The 23,906-nt window shown below is 46.6% G+C and overlaps 1 protein-coding gene across 3 annotated transcripts; it reads right to left on the bottom strand.

The window, feature by feature from the left end:
- Nucleotides 1-9,181: 9,181 nt before the first annotated feature.
- Nucleotides 9,182-18,952, bottom strand: LOC308521869 (HLA class II histocompatibility antigen, DR beta 5 chain-like). Of its 3 annotated transcripts, XM_081094999.1 has the most exons (6): nt 17,776-18,072; nt 13,221-13,490; nt 11,013-11,294; nt 10,255-10,365; nt 9,789-9,812; nt 9,182-9,510 (listed from the first exon to the last, which is right to left on the bottom strand). In XM_081094999.1, exons 1-6 carry the CDS (start codon nt 17,873-17,875, stop codon nt 9,497-9,499), a joined length of 801 nt encoding a protein of 266 aa, XP_080951125.1. In that variant the 5' UTR covers nt 17,876-18,072; the 3' UTR covers nt 9,182-9,496. The 3 variants fall into 3 exon arrangements, with proteins under 3 accessions (XP_080951125.1, XP_080951123.1, XP_080951124.1); XM_081094997.1 differs by lacking the exon at nt 9,789-9,812 and having other exon boundaries at nt 9,182-9,529; nt 17,776-18,952; XM_081094998.1 differs by lacking the exon at nt 9,789-9,812 and having other exon boundaries at nt 9,182-9,529; nt 11,013-11,282.
- Nucleotides 18,953-23,906: the final 4,954 nt, after the last annotated feature.

A 23,906-nucleotide genomic window follows, 5' to 3' on the forward strand; every position in this document is an offset into this window, starting at 1 on the left:
GTTGTCCTGTTCATGTCTTCTCTCAGACTGACTTTGTTATTGTGAGCTGTTGTACAAGTGCTGACAGAACAAAACAAGAAACAAGAAAGACAAAAAATCTCCTACTACAACAACCACGAAAGACAATAGAATTTGGAAAGAGAAAAGAGAACAAGAGTGATAAAGAGAAAATAGGAGAAGGAAAAAAAGGGGGGGAAAGAAAAGGAATATGAAAGGGCATAAGAGAAAAAAAGAAAATAAGAATAAAGAATAGGGGAAGGAAAATGGTATAAAAGAAAAGAGGAAGAAAAATTATAAAAAGGGAAAAAAGGAAGAAGAAAGACAAATAATAAGAAAAGGAAAAAAAAGAGAAAACAGGAGAAGGAAGAGAAAAAACAGAGTAAGAAAAGGAAAGAGTAAAATTAAAGGTAAGAAAGATAAAAGAGAGGAAGAATAATAAAACAATAAACAAGGAAAATAAAGAAGATAATTTTTTAAAAACAACAAAGAGTGAAGCGGAGTTCATCTCAGCAGAGGTTAAGTGCCTGTAGGGAGCTCCCTTTGGATCTGCTCTTATGTTGACTGTGGCTGACTGTTTATTCTGCCCTTTCTGTGCCTCCTAGGAGGTACTTTGGTGCTAACCCCTGTCAGAAGCCATCCACATTTGCCTTTCAGCAGATGGATCACTTGCCCCAAGAGACCCACATTCTGTGTCTGTCTCCACAGGAGTTGACTGCACATGGAAAGGGCCAGACTGCCCTCTCAGGCCAGTTTGTTAATAGCATGGGGCCCAGGGACAGGTCAGCAAACTTCAGCAGGGTCTGCCTCCACCAGCGTTCACTTGCACTTGCCAGCAGCTGCCAGTCTCAGTCACTGAAAAGGCTGTTTCTGAAAGGGCTTTAGGCAGAATTGGGAGTATGAGACCTCTGTGTCACCATGAGGTTCAGGTGGTTCAGATTTCTGCAAAGTGGTGGGTATTTCCTCATCCCAGTGCTACTCCTCTGAGAGAGTCCCAGAATATTCCCTGTGTCAGCTGGGCAGAGAACCTGTGTGCAGTCCAGTGGAATCTGCTGGAAACCAGGAGTTCCTATCAGCTCTCCCATGAGGGGAGTTATCCCAGTCAGGTTCCTGGGACAGTGGGGCTGGTGGCCCCACCCCCAAACCAGTCACTGGCACTCCCTGACACTACTCAAACCCATATGCTTCCCCTTTCCTGGTTCATTCCCTGCAGGGGTGGAAATGCAGGGTGTGGCAAGCAGGCTTCCTGAGGGTGTGGCCAGCTGTACCCCCAGGGCAGGGTATTTACCTTTTCCTGAGCTGTGGCGTAGGAAGGGGTCTTTGCCTTTCAAGAAAAATGACAGTTCAGAGATTTTTTTTTGAGGGGGGGGATACAATGGCAGGTCTCATACCCAATGCTTCCTATCCCATCATCTCCTCAGGCAACTCCAGTCTGCACCTCCCTCCATGAAAATCCTGTGCTCTGGACTAAGAAAACAAAACAAAAATATCTGTGGCCTTATCTCCAACTGGCTCCAGTCTCCCCAGCAGCAGCAAGCCCACCACAGCCTTTCACAGCAGGTGTTACATGGGCAGCTATCTTGTCTCTGGTGCTCTGGACTGGGGAGGCCAGCCTAGGGTCCCAGCTTCAACCCTCTCAGGGACATCCACACACACACAGCCCAGAGATTCCTCCTCATTCTCAACCTACCACCAAACACCCACTCCTGTTAATTATATTCCACAAATAAGTGAGATCATGTGATATTTATTTTTCTCCGACTGGCTTATTTGCTTAGCATAATGCTCTCAAAGTCCACCAAAATTGTTGCAAATGGTAAGAGCTCTTCTTTTTCTTTCTTTCTCTCTCTCTTTTTTTTTTTTTTCAGCAGCGTAGTATTCATAGTATTCCATTGTGTAGATGTACTACAGTTTTCTAATCCACTCATCTGCTGATGGGCACTTAGGCTGTTTCCAAATCTTAGCTATTGTAAATTGTGCTGCTCTGAACATAGGGGTACATATATCCTTTCTGATTGGTATTTCTGGTTTCTTGGGATATATTCCTAGAAGTGGGGTCACAGGGTCAAATGGGAGTACATTTTTAGTTTTTTGGGGAAACTGCATACTATTCTCCACAGTGGCTGCACCAGTCTGCATTCCCACCAGCAGTGCACGAGTGTTCCTTTTTCTCCACATCCTCTCCAGCACTTGTCATTTGTTGATTTGCTGATGATAGCCATTTTGACCAGACAACCAAAGGGTCCGAGGCCACCTGTCACTACTTGAGCCAAATTAAGCAGAGACAGGGTTGAATACATATGAACATTTATTCAATAATGCCGGCAGTATGGGAGAGTAGTTGGTCACCCACAAAGGTCTGCTCTGAGCCCCCTTGCCCGTTGGCTGATTATACACACAGGAGGGAGAAGATAGGTATGTGCACTGTGAGCCACAAATATAACATGGACTGGGAAGGGTAGAGTCTGCAGTCCAGCCTTCAGAAGCTCAAAGTCTGATAACAAGGTGGTTAATCTTCTATGATGTTACAATTAGCTCAGCCCATTCCTGGGACCAGAGAGTGGTCAGCATTCCTGAGGAAAACTCCCAGAAGGGGTCAAGGTCAGGGTTCAGGTGCAGCAACCAAATCAAAATGTGTCCTGGGTCTGTTTTCAAAATGTTTTTCTTTTCTTTGAGTCATGGGCCCAGCTGGGCTCCAAGGCGTGTGGGATCCGAGGTGCCTCATCTTTTCCAGGCCTGTTTCATCCTCCAGTTTCCAGGGTCTGTAAGAAAACTTCTCATCTATCTTTAGTAAGGTGAATAATCATCAGACAACTGTGGTTCTGTTCTTATCACATGCCCTTCCTGCTAACAGTGAGACCATATTGCGGTTTTGATTTGTGTCTCTCGGATGATCAGTGACTTTGAGCATGTTTTCATATGCCTCTTGGCCATCTTTATGCCCACTTTGGAGAAGTGTCTATTTAGGTCCTTCGCCCATTTTTTGATTGGATTGTTCATCTTCCTTTTGTTAGTTGTATGAGTTCCCAGTAAATGTTGGAGATTAAACCCTTATCTGAGATAACATTGGCAAATATGTTCTCCATGCAGTGGGCTTTCTTGTTGTTTTGTTGATGGTTTCTTTTGCTCTGCAGAAGCTTTTTTCTTTTTCATGTAGTCTCATTTGTTTATTTTCTCCTTAGTTTCCACTGTCCTAGGAGATGTATCGGTAAAGATGTTGCTATGAGATATGTCTGATATTTTTCTGCCTATGGATTCTTCTAAGATGTTTTTGGTTTCTCATCTTAGATTTAAGTCTTATCCATTTTGAGTATTTTCTTGTGTATGGTGTAAGCTGGTGGTCAAGTTTCATTTTCTTGCATGTATCTGTCCAATTTTCCCAACACCATTTATTGAAGAGACTGTCTTGACTCCATTGTATGCTCATGCCTCCTTTGTCAAATGTTAATTGAGCATAATGGCTTGGGTTGATTTCTGGGTTCTCTGTTCTGTTCCACTGGTCTATATGTCTGTTCTTGTGACAGTACCAGGCAGTTTTGAGAACAGTGGCTTTGTAATATAGCTTGATATTTGGTATTGTGATTCCTTCAACTTTGTGGCTATTCGGGGTCTTTTTTTATTCCAAATAAATTTTTGGAGAGTTTGTTCTAGGTCTGTGAAATATGCCATTGGTATTTTAATGGGGATTGCATTGACAACATAAACTGATGAACAAAAATATATCCAGAGCCATAGAAGCATTGAACAGACTGTCCCACCTCAGAAGGAAGGAAGGTGAGGGTGGGCGGTGTGTGTGTGTGTGTGTGTGTGTATGTGTGTGTAAGAGATCGACCAAAGAACTTGTATGCATATAAGCATAACCAATGGACACAGACAATAGGGGTGTGAAAGCCTGGGCTGGGGGCCAGGGCTGGCTGGGAGAGGACAATGGAGAAGAAGGGGACATATGTAATACTTTCAACAATAATTTTTTAAAAATAAAGAGAATAAATAAATAAACTCCCCTTTTTTTGCTTAAAAAATAAGTGACTATAAAAATAATTTTAAAAAGCAAAAACATTCTTATATTTCAAAAGTAACTTTTTAGAGCTTGAACATGATCCAAGCAATTTTGGTCAAACCTTAAACATTTCAAGGATGATAAGTAAAAAAAAGAAAACCCCTCACTCTTTATATGTGTAAAATTCAATGATTTTAGTAATTTATAGATGAGTGCAGCTACCACCACAATCCAGTTTTAGAACATATCATCCCCCTAACTTCCCTGTTTACAGCTAATCTCCCCCATCCCAAGCCCTAGGCTCCCAATGATCTCTTTCTGAGTCTACAAATTTGCTTTGTGCAGACATTTCATGTAAATGGAATCATTTCATGTAAAACGTAATCTTTGGGGTGTGGCTTCTTTCACTTAGTACTATTACTGGAAAGGGGACCTGTCCCTGAATGGGTCTGCCTAGGGCCAGCTGGTAGCGTGTGGGTTATTGACATCATATAGGAAAAATCTCACTGCAGAAGTCGGGGTGAATTTTAGAGGATGTTTGTTAAAGCTGGGGGCAGTGAAACAGGAAAGGGCTGGGAAATGAGACCAGGCTGGTCTGCTTTGGCTCACTAACCATTCAGAGCCCAGCTGGTGGGGCTCAGCGGTTGAGCATTAACCCAGGAATCAGGAAGTCACAGTTCGATTCCGGTCAGGGCACATGCCCGGGTTGCAGGCTCCATTCCTAGTAGCAGGTGTGCAGGAGGCAGCTGATCAATGATTCTCTCTCTCATCATTGATGTTTCTATCCCTCTCTCCCTCTCCCTTCCTCTCTGAAATTAATAAAAAACTAAAAAAATTAAAAAACAAGTCTGAGAGGAACCGTGAGGACAGGATCAGGATATTTGTCTGGGACAAACTGTTGCCGAGCATTGCTGCTCTGGTTGCAAGCCTTGTGGGGTCCCTTAGAGTTTATGGGTGCATGCCTGTGGGGGAAGAAGGGGAGGGGGAAGCTCAGACGTGCTCCTGGGAAGGAGCAAGTGGGCAGGTCCTTGATCTTCAGGCCTTATCTCTCTTGCAGGCAGGAATCTTAGGGGAGGTCTCAGGGGAGGGTTTCTTCTAGGTGAGCTCCTTCATGGTTGTGGTCTTCACTGAGTGGTCAGTGCCAGGACAGGGGGTCCTTACGCATTGCAGTTGGTCCTGGCATTGCCCACCTGGTTTTGCTGCTTTTCTGGGTGTGGAGCTGAAATACAACTGAGGCTTAGAGGTTATCTCTAGGGAGGCGACCTTCTGCATCTGCTGTAAAATGCTCTGCTAGTTTGTTCAGCTATTTGTCTGTTTCCCCTATTTCCGCTTGTCCTGGCCTGTCTCATTATAATGTTTTCAAAGTTCACCAATTTTGTAGAAGTATCATTATTTTCTCTTTATCTGTTTTAGTTGTTCCTTTTTTTGCTAAGTGGTGTTTCATTACATGGATACTAGAGGCCTGGTGCGTGAAATTCATGCACAAGTAGGGGAGGAGGGTTTCCATCAGCCCAGCCTGAGCACTCTTGCAATCCGGTACCCCTCGGGGGACGTCTGACTGCAGGGTTAGGCCCTGGGATTGGGCCTAAACTGACAGTCAGACATCCCTCTCACAATCTGGGACTGCTGGCTCCTAACCGCTGGCCTGCCTGAATGCCTGATTGCCCCTAATCGCTCTGCCTGCGTGATCACCCGTAACCGCTCGCCTGCCTGCCTGCCTGCTTGCCTGATCGCTCCTAACTGCTCTGTCTGCCTGCCTGATCACCCCTAATCACTCACCTGCCTGCCTGATTGCCCCTAACCACTTGCCTGCCTGCCTACTCAGTGTGTGTCATAGCAACCGGTCATTGCTATTCGGTCAATTTGCATATTACCCCTTTATTATATAGCATAGTACATTTTTTTCATCCATTCACTGACTAATGGATATTTGGATCCTTTCCAGCTTAGGGCTATTAGGACTAAGGCTGCTATGACCATTTTCACACGTATATTTGTGAGTATATATGCTTTCATTTCTCTAGGATAGATTTCAAGAAAAGGAGTTGCTGTGTCATATGGTAAATGTGTGCTTAACTTCCTAAGGAATTGCCCCAGTATTTTCTGATGTAGTTATACTATTATACACTCCCATCAGTTTTTATCCTCAAACATAATTATAACAATGATGATGCTGGTAATGGGAACAATTGCCCTTACTTTATTATTTTACTTTCTTTTTATGTTTTGATTTTTATTCATCAGGGATCCGTTTTGTTGAAAGGGCTGAGTTTGGAATTCGTCTTACCAAAAACTTGAACCTCTCTACCTTAAGCTAAACCCCCGGGATCTAATTCAGGCCTCTGTTTTACTGGTGTATTTAACTAATAATTAATCAATGCAAAAACTGCTTATCAAAATAAATGTAAAACAGGTTAAAGCATCTTGTAAACCTAGTCATTGTTTATATGTCTTTTTTCACAATTTTCCGTGGAAAATATATTTTTTTCTCATTAAATTAAGTACCAGCCACTAAGTTCTAAAAACAAATTAATCCTCTTGCTTGTTTATATATTTGTTTTTCATAATTAGATATATGGCTGAGATTTAGTACTCAATTAAAAAAAAAAAAACAACTCATAACCTTGAATTGATGTTGCCCATTAAGAATCTATCATCATTTCTGAGGAAATAATTTAAACTGCAAGTAGTCTGATAGTGCAGAAGCTATAGTTTCTGTACCCTAAAACCATTCCTCCCTACTTCATATACCATTTCTCTCTTTCTAAAAAAACATGATTTTGCTCCTTTTCCTCCCATGCTCACAAAGGGTGAGTCTATGGCTATAATCCCAGGGTCCTCCTCATGTGTGGGAAGTAGATGCATGAGGAGGGGGGATTCTGGGAAAGTTTAGTTGCTCCTTATAAAAGCTCATAAGAGAAACCTCTCTGTTTTCCCACCTTTCAAAGTTGTTGTGAGAGAGTATGAGGCCTACAGCTGCCTCAGGCATCGGGCTGTCTCAGGGGAGCTGACAAGCAATAGAGGGGTGAGATGCCAAGTCCAGGTTCACTGGCGATGCCACTGACCTCAGGAGCTGACCAACTCTGAAGATGCCCCACCCGGGCTCTACCTTCCACATACAACAATAAGTGTAAGAAAAATAAAGCAAGTGAGGGTGGATTTTCTACTAGAGCAGAAAGCATCTTCATCAAAACATACTCCCCTTTCTACCTTATAATTTCACACCCCATCTCTAAAATAAAATGAGACAACTCACTTCATCTGAAAGCAAAGCAAGAGTAAAGTTGAACTCTGGGTTTAAATAGAATTTATCTCAACTGCATGTATTGCAGATGTTACTATCAGCTTATTGAACTCCAGCACAATGATAACCTGTTTCACACAACTAATCCACAATGTAACTAAAATATGCATAATCTTTAAATTTTCTTGAAAATGAAATAACTATCTCTGACAGTAGAGAAATTGAAATATACATCTCAGTCAGTTATTACTCTTTAGATTTTAGATTCACATTGAAACTATTCAGGTGAAACACACAAGCAGAACCCATCATCATCTACTAGCCACAACAGGTGCCTTTCCCTGAAACCTCTCCAACTCCTTTATATTATTTAAGTTGATGGAATGTAGAACTATCTACTGATTTACAGTTATATTAGTAGTTTCATAATGTTTTATGTGAGTATCAAAAAGTTTTGATTTTTAATTGTATATTTTTGTCAAAGTTTATTTCAATTGTTAGTTTGCTTACATTTTTATGTAATCTTTGAAAACTTTTGATTTAAACTTTCTATGAATAATAATAAAAGTGTAATATGCTAATTAGACTGGACGTCCTTCTGGATGACTTTCCGGACAAAGCTGGGGCTGCGAGGGAAGCCTGGGTCCCCGGTGCCAGAGGGAAGCCAGTGCCAGTAGCCAGGGGAAGGAAGGCCTACTCTTGCACAAAGTTCGTGCATCAAGCCTCTAGTTATAGATATTTTAATGATTTTCAAGATAAAATTATTAAATATGTTAAAAAAAAAAGTCTGGCTTTTATCCTTGTCCCCATCCAGCCTTCATTTAGCCCCATAGGCAATCACTTTTTAAAATTCTCTATTGTTTCTGTTTATAAATATGAAGAGAGAGGATAGGTATGGCTCTGTATTCCTATTCTCCTCTATTTTATTTAAGACATACGTGTGTACTGTGCAAACTCTGCTGCTCCGTGCTCACAGGCATTGGGAGGCCACCCCACAGGAGTCTCCCACGGACCCTCCAGGGCAGAGGATCACACGCTGGGGGCACATCAGGGACCACACGCTCCCCTGGGGCCCAGCAGGGGCCCTGGTTGGTGCTCAGATCAGGTCCACACAGGGTTTCCTGTGACAGACAGAGGGTTTGCCCACAAGCTGGAGGCCTCAGAAGCGCACCTTTCCCACTGGAGTGGCAGCTCCGTCCTGATGGCCTCCGGGACCTGCTCACGGGGAAGGTGCGTCTCAAGGCAGAGCCAGCACAGCAGGCATTTATCTGAGTCACAAAAAGACTGACGTGTGGAAGCCACCATTCGTCTCATAAAGGGGACTTCAAGAGGCACTGGGTTTAGGTACCTTCTTTTAAAAAATCAGAGAAAAGGACAGGATTATAGAAACTCTGTGTCAACTGGCTGTGGGTCAATGGTTGGCATTGACCTGTGGACCAGATCAGGGATCGATTCCCTGTCAGGGTACATGCTCAGGGTTGTGAGCTCGATCCCCCATAGGGGTCATACAGAAGGCAGACAGACAATCAATGATTCCCTCTCCTGTCTCTCTCTCCCTCTCCCTTCCTCTCTGAAATCAATAAAAGGTTTTTATTTTCTTTAAGAAACTGTAAAGGCATGGCATCCTTACAAGTGTCCTGCATTTCTTATACTTGCTGTCCCCTCTCTGTATCCCCGGGGAAAGAAACTTGTGTGCTTGTTTTTGAGAAACACAGATGTAGGAGGCCACTGTGAATGGGTCCATTGCAGGCTCTCTCCTGGCTCAGGAACCAGGCCGATTACAGGAGGGAAAACTCATGAAAAGCAGGACGGGAACAAGGAAACCTTCCAGATGCCCACAGGACCAGATTCGGGAAAATAAGTGAAAATTATTGTTGTGTTGTGTTGAGATTTTCTCTCTTTTTTTCTACTTCCTGCCTTTGAATCCATGTGAGGCAGATGATTTCACTCCATATTTAATTGAGGAACATTTTACGAAGAAATGAGGGCAGAGGTGAGCTAAGGTGCTCAGCAGACAGCGAGGGTTGAACACACAGGGACAGGGAGGGATGGAGCTCAGGTTCTGCAGTCGGCACTGGGGCCTCCAGGTCCAGGGCGGGAGGAACCAGCAGGGAGGAGCTGCTGCGGGTCAGGAGCCAGGACCCAGCCAGAGCCCCAGGCGGCTCTCCTTGTGGAGTGAGAGCCCAGCAGGAAACCTCTTCAGGCTGCCAAGGGGCTGGACAGAAGGTTCTCTCCTGCCCCTGTCGCCATGGTCCTCAGCTCAGGAGTCCTGCAGACAGAGGGCAGTGCTGTTCCCAGGCCCCGCCAGCAGGGGCGCTGCCCTCCCAGGCCTCCTGCTGGGGCTCCCAAGTGAGAAGAAATGTCCTGAGGCCACAGGAGCTACAGCTGCTTCAGAGCTGCCTCTCACCAGGCGGGAGGAGACCCTGCAGTGCAAGCGGCCGCCAGAGCCACACCCAGGCTCCCGCTATCTGTCCCCTGGCTCCTCCCCTGCACCTTCTGTTCTAGGGAAACTGAATGCGTCCCTGAGAGAGGATTAAAGAGCATTACCTGTGGGCTGAAGTCCAGAGTGTCCTGGGGGGAGAAGGAAGATGCCACTTAAAAGGTAAGAAGGTAAGTGTGACCCCAAACACAGGGTCCCCCGCCCAGGCCACCTGAGCTTCTCCAGCAGCACCCCCGCCTGTTGACACCAGAGCAGGACAAGAGCAGAAGCTGAGAACAGTCTCCCCGAAGCCGTCACATCCAGTGTCATCAGTGACCGCAGGGCCTGCTCCTCCATGTACCCCAGGATCTGCACCCAAATCCCCGTGTGTGTTAACCCCTCTCTAACCCCACAGCCATGACTCCTCATGTCTCCACCCTAAGTAACCGGGAGCTGGTTATTTCTGCATTTCCAGGACATGTGAGACCGACAGGGAAAGAGAGGCCTCTATGGCGTTGCCATACCCAGAGCTCACCCAGCAAAGCACCAGTTCCCCCATCGTCTCGGGGCCTTGGCTGCCAGCAGGCTCCTCACCTTTCTGAGCCCTGAAGTAGATGAGCAGCCCCGCCCCGAGGAAGAGCAGCCCCAGCACGAAGCCCCCGACTCCACTCAGCACCTTGCTCTGTGAGGATCCAGACTGGGCCCCTGGAGAAGAAGCTGGTTTCAGTGGGTTTTGGCCCAAACCAACTTCTCTAATGGAGACCCTGGGATTGAGAAATTGGGGTGGGGCGGGGGGGGTGCCCAAGAAGAAGCAGAACAATAGCCATTTCCACAAAGAGCCTGAGGTCACACTGAGCAGGTACAAGGCCCAGGCACTGGCCTCAGGTCCCCTCACTCCCCACCCAAGGCCACTGCTTCGGCCTCTGAGGCTGCGGGGCCCGGGGCTGGTGACCTCCAGGACTTGGCTCCGGTGACAGAGCCGCAGACGGCAGAGCAGACGGGGCTCTCCCGCAGCAGGAAGGCCCCCACGCTGTGGAGGACGCGCCTCTTCCCAGATCACAGTGGGCAGCTCAGCGCAGTCAGAAGCACCCGCCCAGCCCACAGGGGATGGTGCCCAGGGCCAAGGGCACCATGATGGGGAGAGTGTGGGGAATTCAGAGCAGGGCAGGCATGGCGGCCTCCCAGGGCTATGGGTGTCCACAGAAGCGATCACAGGGCTGCCCTGTGGCCTGTGCTGAAGGAGAGACAGAGCAAAGGAAAACGGGTGTGGGGAGAGGGGACCCTGACCCTCAGGGACAAGCAAAGGCCCCTGTGTTGGAGGGGGAGGCGTGTGAGGTCAGAGGGCGTCTCACTCCATTCCACGGTGACAGGGCTGGTGCTGCTGGGGTGCCGCACTTGGCAGGTGTAGACCTCCCCGCTCCGGGGAACTGTCTCCAGCATCACCAGGGTCTGGAAGGTCCAGTCCCCGTTCCGGATCAGGCCAGTGGACACCACCCCGGCCTCCTCTTCCTGGCCGTTACGCAGCCAGCGGACCTCAATGGGGCCCGGATAGAAGCCGTTCACGGAGCAGACCAGCAGGTTGTGGTGTTGTAGGCGCTGGGTCTTTGCAGGATACACGGTCACTGTGGGCTCCGCTAGGACAGAAAAGGCGGAGGGAGATGTGAGCAAGACAGGCAGGCCCCTTGGTTGCTCCCTTTTGGCCTTGTCTCCAGTCCCAGGCTCCAGGCCTGGGCAGACGCCCCTCAAACCCGCCCTGTGGCCCTGTAGGAGGTAGTGCCATGGGCTTTGAATCTCTGCCTACAGCCCAGGCCTCTGGATTTGAGAGACACTGAGGAAATTTGGGGGATTTCTCATATCTTGAAACAGTTACTCATTGTTGAATGAAGTGTTTACAAATCTTTGCAAGGCACAGAGTGTGTGAGTTCCAGTGTGATTTCTGGAGCAGGGCTGCCTGGTCACATCCAGGCTGTGCCTCTTACTGGGTGATCCTGGGAGATCCTCTCTGCTCAGCTCCTCACCTGCAAAGGGGCTGATAATACTAACTCACCGCTTAAGGACATATGAGGACCAATGGGCCTGAAATATGTACAACAGCGGCTGGAACGCAGCCATCACTGTATGTCAGCTGTTTATCACATATGGAGAGAGAACATAAGGAGAGCATAGGGAGAAGCTGGGGAACAGCTTGGGGAGATGGGGACTCAGGGTGTGAAGTCCTGGGATTGTGATCACACCTGAGAACACAGAGGTGGTTCCCCTGGAAGCAGGAAAGACGGGGGATTCCTTATCTCCAGGGGCTGAGTCCTGAGGGAGAGGGAGGAGCAGGGCAGCATCATTGTAACAGTGACAGCGATGCTCACTGAGCCACCCGCTCCTTCTCAAAAGAAGCCGACCTGTTATTGGAATTGTTGTCATTTTATAACTGGCTCTCTTTTCAATCTGACATTTGAGCTCAGGGCAGGGGCTGGGACTCATTAATATGTGTGCTTCCTGCCTGAGACCAGGCTCAATAAATACAATGAGGGGAGAGAAGGAGGAAGTAGAGAAGTTGGAGGAGTTGGAGGAAAGGGAGGAAGAACCTGGGGAAAACATTTTTACTTCACCCTAAAAAAGTAGATTTAAGATTTATGGTAAATCAGTTCTAGCAGCCTGGCCTATGTGGCTCAAATATATATATATATTTAAAAATTATTGCTGATAACTTTTCAGTACATTTCATTACATTAAAGATGTTTAAATTCCTAACATGGAAAATAATAAAACAGAATGAAAACACAAGGCAGGAAGTGGAGAAAATGCTGAATCCATGTTAGCAAAGTGTCCCTCTTTCTGCCTGGAGAACCCGGAAAATCACTGAGAAAAAGGCCCGGACCCCAGGATGATGGACTACAGGCCATTCCTAGAACAGGAACAGCCATTAGCCGACACATACGTGAAAAATGTTCACGAACCTTAGATGTCAAAGAAGGATAAATTTAAAGTAAAAAACAATTTTTCATCTGAGTATTTGGCAACACTGAAAAAGATTTAAGAAAACAATGGGAAGTAAATTGTCTCAACTCTAAACAGTTAACACATAATGACTTACATGCTGTCAGCCTGTGTGGATGTGACATCAGTGTGTTAAGTAACAAATTACAATCAGACCCTGGCTCCCCATCACCCCCTCTGTAAACACAGGGCGCTGAGGGGGGAACAAGACACTGAGACCTGAAAGGAGCTCAGAGAGGCCAGAGGTGCCTCGGAGGCCCCGCCCCTCACCCCCAGCCTGACCCTCCGCCCAGGGACAGGCCTGTGCACCCAGCACCCCTATTGCAGGGCTCAGGGTCAGGGGGGGTTTGGCCAAGACAGACCGACTCCCTCCTCCCACCTCCCACCCCCTCCCTCCCCGCTGCTCCCCAACCCCTCCCCCCACTGGACACTGGGCACCCCGGAAACGCCCTACACAGGACAGGACCTCAGGGTCCCACAGCCGCCCTCAGGCCCCTCAGGGTGCTCCTCACAGCCCTGTGTGCGCACCCCGCTCCACGCCAAGCCCCCCCCGCCCCCCCCGCGCTCACTTTTCCGATGCACCAAGAATCTATCCAACACCCGGTAGTTGTGTCTGCAGTAGGTGTCCACCGCGGCCCGCGCATCCTCCAGGAGGTCCTTCTGGCTGTTCCAGTACTTCTCGTCCGGCCGCCCCAGCTCGGTCACCGCGCGGTACTCCCCCACGTCGCTGTCGAAGCGCGCGTACTCCTGCCGGTTGTAGAAGTGTCTGTGCAGGTACTGCACCCGCTCTGTCCCGTTGGAGAAATGACACTCGAACTTAACCTGATACAGGAAATTTGCTGCGGGGACAGGAAGGACCCGTCACGCTGGTGAGAGAAGATGACGACGACGCCCATTGCGGGGCTCCCAGGCGGTGGGGACACAGGACCCGGCACCCCCTCTGCCAGCTCCCGGGGCCCCTCTTCTGGGGCTGGGAGGCCGCAGGACAGGGAGACCCCTGGAACCCTCAGCCTCTGGGCACCCACTGGGCTGCCCCGCAGGGCTCCGGGCTCCAGGCTGGGCGAGGACTTGTGCCATCACCGCCTCCTCCTAGACGCCCCCCTCACCCCAGCCTCTCCCTTCCCCACACCCGCCTCCTCCTGTCACCTCCTGGGCAGGGGACCTCGTGCCAGGCCCCAGCTGCCCGGGACCCAGGCAGGAAACTGGGCATCGACCTCCGCTCTGCAGCTTAGAATTCACCAAAGTGCCCATCACAGCCCAACCACAGGCGCATCCACACAGGAGGGAGATGGCAGGAAAGGGGCGCCTGGAGCAGGGACCACAGGGTCCAAGTTACTGAAATTACTTGTGGGGTCACCTCGATTCATGACTCATAAAGGAGAGACATGGAAGGTCAGGAGAGATATGATGATCAGAACTCATGACGTTTTGACAAACATCGCAGAAGGTAAAAATCAAAATGAAGGTTTTTAAACTTCAAGTGATTGAATGGATTCAACAAGAAAGAAAGTGGTGACTTTGTGTAACTGTCTGGTTTTTGTTTTTTTGTGGGGTTTTTTTTCTTTTTCTTAAACCGTGAAGAGCTGCATTGGAAGGAACTTGTGTATAAAGTGTGAGTCTAGAATTTTCAGAAACAGCCGGTGTCCAGCAGTGTTCTCACCCTCTCACTATAGACGTTTGGACCAGATGACTCTGTGAGGTTGGGGCGGGTGTTCTGTACACAGTGGGCTGCACTCGCATCCCCACCAGCTGTCAGAGACACCCCCGTGTGACAGCAGACATGGCTCCAGAAATTGCCAGAAGTTCCTGGGTTGTGAAGAGGGGGAAGGGGTGGTGAACCACCTGAAAAGTCTGAGGTGAAAAAGCCACTGTTGAGGCAGCAGCTGGGAATCGCAATAAAAATTTAGCCAATATTGTGTCTGTGGAAAGGCTTGGTCTATATGGAATTTATATTCTTTAGGAATCTGGTCCCAGTGCAGACTATTTTCCAGCAAAATAAACTTGTTCAGGACCAAGATCTACCTGTTTCTTTGCCTTGTTAACTAAGCACCAAGTCATTCTTTATCCTCCACATCGTCTTCTTTCGTAATCTCCCGGCCACTGGCCCACTGCTTGTCTACAGTAGAAGATACAGCCACGGCCATTTGATTCCTGTTCAAAGTCCCAACTAATTCACTTTCTTTCTTTTTTTTTTTCTTTTTTTTTAAATATATTTTATTGATTTTTTAGAGAGAGGAAGGGAGAGAGATAGAGAGTCAGAAACATCGATGAGAGAGAAACATCGATCAGCTGCCTACTGCACATCTACTGGGGATGTGCCCGCAACCCAGGTACATGCCCTTGACCGGAATCGAACCTGGGACCCTTCAGTCTGCAGGCCGACGCTCTATCCACTGAGCCAAACTGGTTTCGGCAACTAATTCACTTTCTAACCGCCTCCTGCTCCCAGTAATACCAGGAGGCATCAGGTTACCAGTCTTGGCCAGATGTGGACTCTCATTTCTATAGGCAGGTCCCTCAGAAGGGGAGCAGCTGAGATGACCCCCTCACATAGATTACAAACAGGAGCAGGTCCCAGCTTTAGATGGAGACCTTCACGTAGAAATGACGGCAGTGGGGAGGGCACTCTGGTCAGACCAGGTCTGTCTAACTTTTCACAAATTCTCTAGCACCTTCCTGACACATGAGGAGCTGAAAATAAACATGTGTGAGTTGCTGTTCACTGTAGACTGTGTGGTCAGCGCTGTCAGGCCAGGCTCATGGGCTCAACTGAAAGGCCGCCAGATAAAGCAAATAAAAATTCATAATTCCCAGCACATGTGGATTTCAGATAAATAATTGTTGTTTCTCTGAAATTCAGCTTAACTTGGGGTTCCTCTCTTTCCTTTGGCAACACAAGCCCACCCACTGATGAAATCTGAGGCTGAGGTGTGCACTTAAACATCTTAGTGGTTCTCAGAAGTGGTTCTCAGTGTGAGCCCGTATGGAACTTTTCAAGGTGTAAATGCAAAATGGATGTAAATTCCTCCTGTGTATTGGAACTGGCAGCCCTTGCACCTGCTGCCCCCAACCCTGAGACACACGCTGGCCCATCGGCACATCAGAAATCTCAGCAGCAAGTCAGACCCAGCCAAGCCCCTGTTCACAGTGGGGGTGGAAGCCCAGGCTGTACAATGAGGAACCTAAATTAGAACATGAGCTCCCACTGGGTCAGACTGTAGCCCCCATGGGCCTTGTTCTTTGTCTCTGATATGGATTTACTGACACTGTATTCCTCACAGGATATTGTTAAGTGTGGGATTGAATAGTGATTATTCCTAATCCTGATCATATAAGCACTCAATAAGTACATTGGTATTTTAATTCTTATAACCCCTAGGAATGCAAGCTCATAAGATCTTTCTACTCCTTAACTTCCTAGAGCAAATAATATCTTCATCACCATTTGGCAATTGTCTTTAATTGACTTTATCACTAAATGTCATTTTGATCACAAGGACAGAAACATTGGTCTCTCTATATAAAGGGATATACATGCACCTAATATGAAAGGACTATGCTGACATAGAAGAGAGGGACTTCCTAGATACTGAGATCCAGACTATGTCACCTGGTTCTACAACTAACTATGTGACTCTGGGTAAGTTTCTTAAACTCTCTGAATTAGATTCCATGGATTATTGACTTTTAGCCCCATGGGATGTAAGCAACCTTCACACTCTCTCTCTACTCCCGCTCAATGTATGTAATTTGAAACCATGAAATTGCTAACATTTGACTATTTTTAACTAAAAACAGAATTTCATATAATTTATCTCTACTAGTTGAGTCCCTACCTTTGAGCTCAGGCCAGAGCAGGGAAGATGTAGGAGAAACTGACACACCGTGTGGCAGAACAGAGAGGACAGGGTGCAGAGAGCAGCACAGAAAAGTTCAACATAGATCCTTAATGAGCACTAACCTGGCCAGGCATTCAGAAGATGCCTTAAGACTCAGCAGTTCTCAACCTGTGGGTCGCGACCCCTTTGGTGGTCGAACGACCCTTTCACAGGGGTCGCCTAAGACCATCCTGCATATCAGATATTTACATTGTGATTCATAAAAGTAGCAAAATTAAAGTTATGAGGTAGCAACAAAAATAATTTTATAGTTGGGGGTCACAACGTGAGGAACTGTCTTAAAGGGCCAAAAGGTTGAGAACCACTGCCTTAAGTTCTTTTTTTAAAAAAAATATATTTTATTGATTTTTTACAGAAAGGAAGGGAGAGGGATAGAGAGTTCGAAACATCGATGAGAGAGAAACATCAATCAGGTGCCTCCTGCACACCCCCTACTGGGGATGTGCCTGCAACGAAGGTACATGCCCTTGACCAGAATCGAACCTGGGACCCTTCAGTCCGGAGGCCGACGCTCTATCCACTGAGCCAAACTGGGTAGGGCTGCCTTAAGTTCTTTAAGGCATCAAAGACCACCCTGTAGAAGCCCCTCTCTGTAGGGTCCTTCCAAGTACTGAGAATCTCTGCTTCAGCTCCCAGGGGCTTTCCACAGGAGGAAGAGAGAGCACTAACCCCACTTCTGTCAGAGAACCTCCATTTCAGGGGCACAGGCCTTAAAAACATTGGGGTTTAGAGGGAAAGGAAAGGAGATGGTGGTGAGGCTCCTTGATACATCTCACATAGTAGGGAGAGGCACCAACATCACAGATTCTGCTGAGGACAGAACACAGGATCCTGAAAGAGAAACCCTCTAATTGCTTTTGACTCCCATAAAATGCCAGAGAAACTTTCCTCTTAGGGATAACTCAATACAGTAAATGGAGCACTGGGTGGGAATCAGTCTGAGATCATTATTTCTCAAGACCCTGATGGAAGGGGACACAGGCTGGGGAGTTTACTGGAGGCAAGGTGAGAAGAAACGGCTAAGATACATGGAGCCCCTTGCACATCTCATAGTGGCGAACACCAGCCCCTTTTGTGGTGGAAAGAATCAGGATCCATATGATAAAGGCAGGTGGCCACTGAAGAAAATGCCACCATTTTCTAAGGGACATGGCCTGGACACAGTGACAAAGCTAATTCCCTTTCTTCCTCCCCCCACAACAGCCCACCCCCAAGGTGCACTTACTTGGAGTGTCCCTGGCCCGAGCCAGGAGAGGGCTCAGTGCCATCAGCATCACCGTCAGAGCGGCCATCCAGGAGCCTCCGGGGAACCACAGACACACCATGCTGGAGCTCAGAGAGGACAGGGGCAGGGAGCAGGGGCGTCTCACTCAGTGAAGACTGTGACCCTTCTCCACCCACATCCCCCAAAACACCAACTGAGGAACTCATTTCTTTGTTCTTTGATTGGGTCATCTCCGTATTGAGAACCAATGAGCATCAGTGATGAACAGCATCATCAGTTGCTGGTCAGAGATTCAGTAGGAAGGTCCTCTTTTAAAACTTAGAATTTCCTGCATTAAGAAACTGTTTTAACTTAGTGCTTTCAAGGTTTGATCCCATCCTATCAGAAACACTGTGTTGGCCCCTATTGTGAGGCAGCTCTTCGCTGGTCAGTGATGAGCACACAAGTTGGAGCCTTTGGGGAGCATTCCTCTCTCACTGCAGACAGAGCCCTTTAGACAAAAGGATGAGTGAGTGTGCTGGGAGCTAAGAGTGAGGGAGGTGATTACAAGTTAAGAGGCCTTCAGTTTTGTTCTTTTGCACCACAACTTAGTGCTGCAGATTTGGGAAAATGACTTAGCCTCTCACAGTTAAAGCCCCGGTGATCTTTCAGGTGTTTCCATACTGGGAAAGGCTGTGATTCTGGGGACACCTCATGGAGCAGCTTCCCCTAGTAACTGATGACATGTCAGGCTGGTAGCTGCTGATTGGACAGTATAACTGGTGACTCTTCACAGGGGGGATGTCACTGACTGAAGGAAAATGAAAGTTATTCAATAATTATCCTGAGTGAAGGTTTGTCAGGTTTCTCTCCTGGTGCTGTCACTGAGCTCAGGCCCCTCCGGAACACACTGGAGAAAGGGGCCAGAGGAGGCGGTCTGTGTGGGATGGAGGGAACGTGCCTTTGGACAGCACTTACCCCACCAGTGTGATCAGCCACCTGTCCAAACCAAAGTGTGGAAGGGACTGGAAGACTGAGAAGGACTCAAAGCCAGCCTGTGGCCCAGCAGCTCTGCGTTAGAACCGCTGGTGTTTCGTGTGAAAATCATTCAGTTCTTTCCTCCTGGTCCCCGTTAGGATTTTCTCATTTTCTTGGGGGCATGTCCTCTTCTTATTCAGTCAACTGCTCTTGCTTTATTCTGTGGAAAGGTAGAAGAAGGCTTTGCTAATGAAATTATTACAGAGTGCTCAGGAAATGGAACTCGATGGGAAACTAGGAAGTACATCCTTTGATGTCATCATGTGATTTAGAGCATCTAGTTTTACGTTACATAATCAGCACACGTTATACTAACATACATGTACCTCTCAGATCCTCAGTGGACTTGAAAGGACAGCTATCCATTGAGGTCCCGCATTTATTCTCATGCCCCAGTTCTGACGCGCAGTCCTCCCCGTGCCTGCATGTGTCTAGTGACAGGACACTGACCATGCTGCAGCAAAATGATTGCAATTGAGGGGGTGAAATGGAGGAACATGGTCAAAAGGAACAAACTTCCAGCTAAGAAATAAATAAGTCATCAGGATGTAATGCACAGCTAAGAGAGTAGATCTTAAAAGTTCTCATCACAAATTAAAAAAAAAAATTTGTAACTACATGTGGTACAGATATTAACCAGATGTAGTGGTCCTTTCACAATATATACAAATAGTAAATCTTTATGGAGGGAGGTCCAAGGTGGTAGTTAAGTAGCAGGATGCTGAACCCACCTCCTCTCATGAGCTACTCAAATATATAGAGAAAGAGAGAGCGGAGGGGAGGGAGCAATTACTCCAGCAAGACAACTGAGAGCTGAATGAACAGCTCTGAACAAAAAACAAGAGACAGGGACTGAACTGAGAAGGCTGGAAAGCTGCAGAAGCAACCTCACCCCCATCCCACCTTTCCACCCATCCCTCCTCCGCCCCACCCACCCCTCCTCCGCCCCACCAACCCCTCCACTGCCCCACCCACCCCTCCTCCCACCTGGAGCTTTGGGAATTCTCAGGGCCAAGGGAGCTGATGAGCACCATGCTCTCCATTCCCCTCTGCTTTGGTAAGGCAGGCGGGGCGTTATTTGGGTGCCCCACCTGCAGAGTCACCTGGGTGCATTCCCAGACACACTGCCTCCCTGGCAGGAGCTGCTCCAGCCGAGTCACCATGCCCCCAGCACTGTGCATGCTGCTCAGCTCCTCCTGGCTGCCCAAAGCTGCTCAGCACCTAAAGCCTACAGAGGTCACTTCTTCGCAAACCACCTTCCATTCAACAAACAAGAGAGAGCCATACAGAGAAGGCTGGGGAGCCATGGGAGCGTTCCAGCTTCTGAGGAATTCTCTGAGGAGGAAGAGGAAAACAATGATTTATATACAAAGGAAACTCCATAAAGCTACCAGCTGGCTTCTCTGCATCAGTTTTACTGAGAGAAGGGAGTGCAGGGCATCCTTTAAATGCCACAAGAAAGGAACCTACAACCTAGAATAACTTACCCACAAGGTGATTATTTAGATTGAAGGAGAGATAGCGTTTCCCAGACAAGCAAAAACTAAAGGACTTCATCACCATTAAAACAGTTTTACAAAAAGTGTTAAAGAGTGTTTTTTACGCAGAAAAGGAAAGGCCATAATCAGAAATGAAGAATGAAAATATGTCACAAGTAAAGCCAAATATTTAATAAATACAGTTAATCAGAAATTTAAAAAGCTAGTATGAAGGTCAAAAGAAAAAAGTATGAAATTCAACTCATACACAACACAAAACAATTTTATTTTATTTATTTATTTTTTTTAATATATTTTATTGATTTTTTACAGAGAGGAAGGGAGAGAGACAGAGAGCCAGAAACATCGATGAGAGAGAAACATCGATCAGCCGCCTCCTGCACATCCCCCACTGGGGATATGCCCGCAACCCAGGTACATGCCCTTAACCGGAATCGAACCTGGGACCCCTCAGTCCGCAGGCCGACGCTCTATCCACTGAGCCAAACCGGCTTCGGCACAAAACAATTTTAAACATACCATCAATAACAAAGTATGAAAGGGGAAGTAAAAATGTAGTCCTTGTAGAATATGTTTGAACTTAAATACCTAAAAGCTAAAATCAGACTACTATACATAAATGATATACATAAATTTCATGGTAACCATAAACCAAAACCCCTTTGTATAAAACATATACAAAGAATAAAGAGGCTTAAAATGTTCTAAAAAAAAAAATCTATTCAGTTAACCTAGTCAAACAAAAAAAGCCAAACAAAAACTGTAAAGAAAAACAGCAAATCACAAGGGAAGAGATCAGAGAAAAAGAAAGGAACAGAGAATTATTAAAGCAACCAAAAAACAATTAACAAAATGATAATAAGTACATACTTATCAATAATTATTTTAAATGTAAATAGATGAAATGCTCTAATAAAAATGTATACAGTGAATGGATTTAAAAACATGACCCACTTATATGCTACTTACAAGAGACTCACTTCAAAAACAAAAACAAGACATACAGATCGAGAGTGAAGGGATAAAAAGACAGTCCATGCAAATAGAAATGAAAAGAAAGCTGGGGTATCAATATTCATATAAGACTAAACAGACTTTAAAACAAAAAAATTTAAGAAAAGACAAAGAACACTTCATAATTATAAATGGGTCCATCCAAGAAGACGATATAATAATTGTAAATATCTACATACCCAACATAGAAGCATCTAAATATATAAAGCAATTATTAATAGACATAGAGGAAGAATTCTGCAATAATACAATAATAGTAGGGGGATTTTAGTAACTCACTCACATCAATAGAGCTCAGCCAGACAGAAAATTAATAAGAAAATAATGACCTTAAAGGTCACAATACACTAGGTTAACTTAATCGATGTTTTTTAAAGACATTTTATGCCCAAACTGAAGAATACACATTTTATTTCAAGTGCACATGAAACATTCTCCAGGATAGATAACAAATTTGGTCACAAAACAAGCCTCAGTAGAAGATCCATGTGGCAGCAGAATAGGCGGAAGTTACACTCACCTCCTCTCAGGAACATATCAAAATTATAATTAATTATAAATCAATCAACATAAATAACCATCTGAAAACTAGCTGAATAGAAATCTTATAAGTAATGATATAGAACCTCATGACTAGTAAGAGGACCAGAAATGCAAAAAAGGTTGGCCCTTTACCCAAGGTCAGCAGTTGAGAATCCAGAAAAATAGCTCAGCTGCAGGGGTGTCCCCAGAGGAGCGATGGGGTCTGAATCCTATATTGGGATCCCCAGCCAGAGCACCAGGGCAGGGAAGAGGAGACCATAGAATATCTGGCTGTGAAAATCAGCAGGGGTTCCATCCCCCTAGTAGAGATAAGAGACAGCTGGAAACACAGGCATCTTCTTAAAGGGCCAGCACAAACCATTTTGTGCCCAGGTATTCGCCTTGGGCTCTGGAGGAAACTGGAGTGATACAGGGAGAGATTGGGTTGTGTGGCCTCAGGGAGGGGGCTGGAAGGACAGCCACCAATGTTCCTATGTGAGTCGTCTCCCACACTGCCCACAAACATCATCTTTCCTGGGTTGAGCACAGCCCTCCATATGCCATTAGTCCGGGAGATGCACTAGCCCAACCTTGCTGACTCCTTAAGGCCCCACCCTGCCAAGCCCACACTTGATGGAAGAATCTGCTGATGGCACCCGCCTGGTCCTGCCTTACAGTCTTTCTGGAAAAACACTTGACAGGTGTCATATTTCCTGTGCAAAGCCCTCCCTCCAATCTTACTTGTAAAATGTTTTAACTTGATGAACTCTACTGGTCACACCCTGACATCTCCCTGAGACCCTGCCCCACCACAAATGTCTGCAGACCCCAGGAGGGTGGCAGCTGACCCTGGTGTACCCTGAGCTTTTTGCCGAATGGTCTCAGACCCAGCACTAACACTGCACTGAATTTACATCAGTATTAATGCAGTGAACACCATCTCCCCTACCTGGTAACTCACTGAGCACCTGCCTCACTCAGAGATCTTCCAGTGGCTGAGCCTAATGGACAACCAGCAGGAACGCACCCATCTCAGGGTGCCCTCGGCCTTTTGCTGAGCTGCCCCAGGGCTCAGTGCTGGGTGAACCTGTTATACACCTTTGACCCTCCAGTGCACATCTAGGCCCAGCACAGGCAGCCCCAGACTGGATCACTTTGTAGCTCAGGCAAGTAGTTCAGGGCCAGTCATAGGCAGTATCTGACACTGACCTTCACCAGAGTCCCACCCAAGAGGCCCACAAACCAACACATCTGATGGAGGGCTTCAGACCACATTCCAGAGCAGAATACAATTAGCTCCACAAGCAGCCCATCCAAAGGGAGATCTCATCAGGCACCACACCCTGTTGAGGCCAGTTGTGCTTCATGTGGTCAGCACCAGCACAGCAGCTTGTACACTGTGGTCAGGGTCAGTCCTCACAGCCAGCCAGGCTGAGGGTTAACCACAAGCATAGAGGGGCCAACAATAATCAAAATTACAAAAGGGCTTAAATAACCCACACAAGGGACATTCCTGGAGCATCTTCCTCATGTGATAACAGAGATTGGGCTACTAAGTCCCACTGGAGACCTACAACATATTTGCCACTTTACCAAGAATGAGACACAGCAGACCTACCTAAAACACAGAAACAAACACAGAGAAGCAGCTAAAATGGGAAGACAAAAAAGCATGCCCCCAAATAAAAGAAAAGGAAAAAAAAAAAGAACTAAATAAAATGGAGGCAAATAATCCACCAGATATAGAGTTGAAAACAATCATTAGATCATTATAAGGATGCTCAAGGAACCTTTATAGATAAACTCAGTGAGAGCTTAAATAAAAAGATAGTAGGCATTAAAGGGCACAAAGAAACTATAAAATAGAGTCATAAATGAAGAATACATTATCTGAAATGAAGAACACACTAGAACAGCGGTCCTCAACCTGTGGGTCGTGACCCCTTTGGAGGTTGAAATACCCTTTCAGAGGTGTCGCCTAAATACATCCTGCATATCAGATATTTGCATTACGATTCATAACAGTAGCAAAATTACAGTTATGAAGTAGAAATGAAAATAATTTTATGGTTGGGGGTC

Source organism: Myotis nattereri, assembly GCF_964212035.1.
Source record: "Myotis nattereri genome assembly, chromosome: 6".
NCBI classification, from domain to species: domain Eukaryota; kingdom Metazoa; phylum Chordata; class Mammalia; order Chiroptera; family Vespertilionidae; genus Myotis; species Myotis nattereri.

Bases quoted from the DNA above. Each gene is read 5' to 3' on its own strand.
- LOC308521869 (XM_081094997.1), bottom strand. From the start codon at position 17,875: ATGGTGTGTCTGTGGTTCCCCGGAGGCTCCTGGATGGCCGCTCTGACG. The intron at 11,295-13,220 runs GTGAGCGCGGGG...TTTCTGTCCTAG, and splicing joins ATTCTTGGTGCATCGGAAAA to CGGAGCCCACAGTGACCGTG. The intron at 10,366-11,012 runs GTGAGACGCCCT...CTTCTTCTCCAG, and splicing joins CCCTGTCACCGTGGAATGGA to GGGCCCAGTCTGGATCCTCA.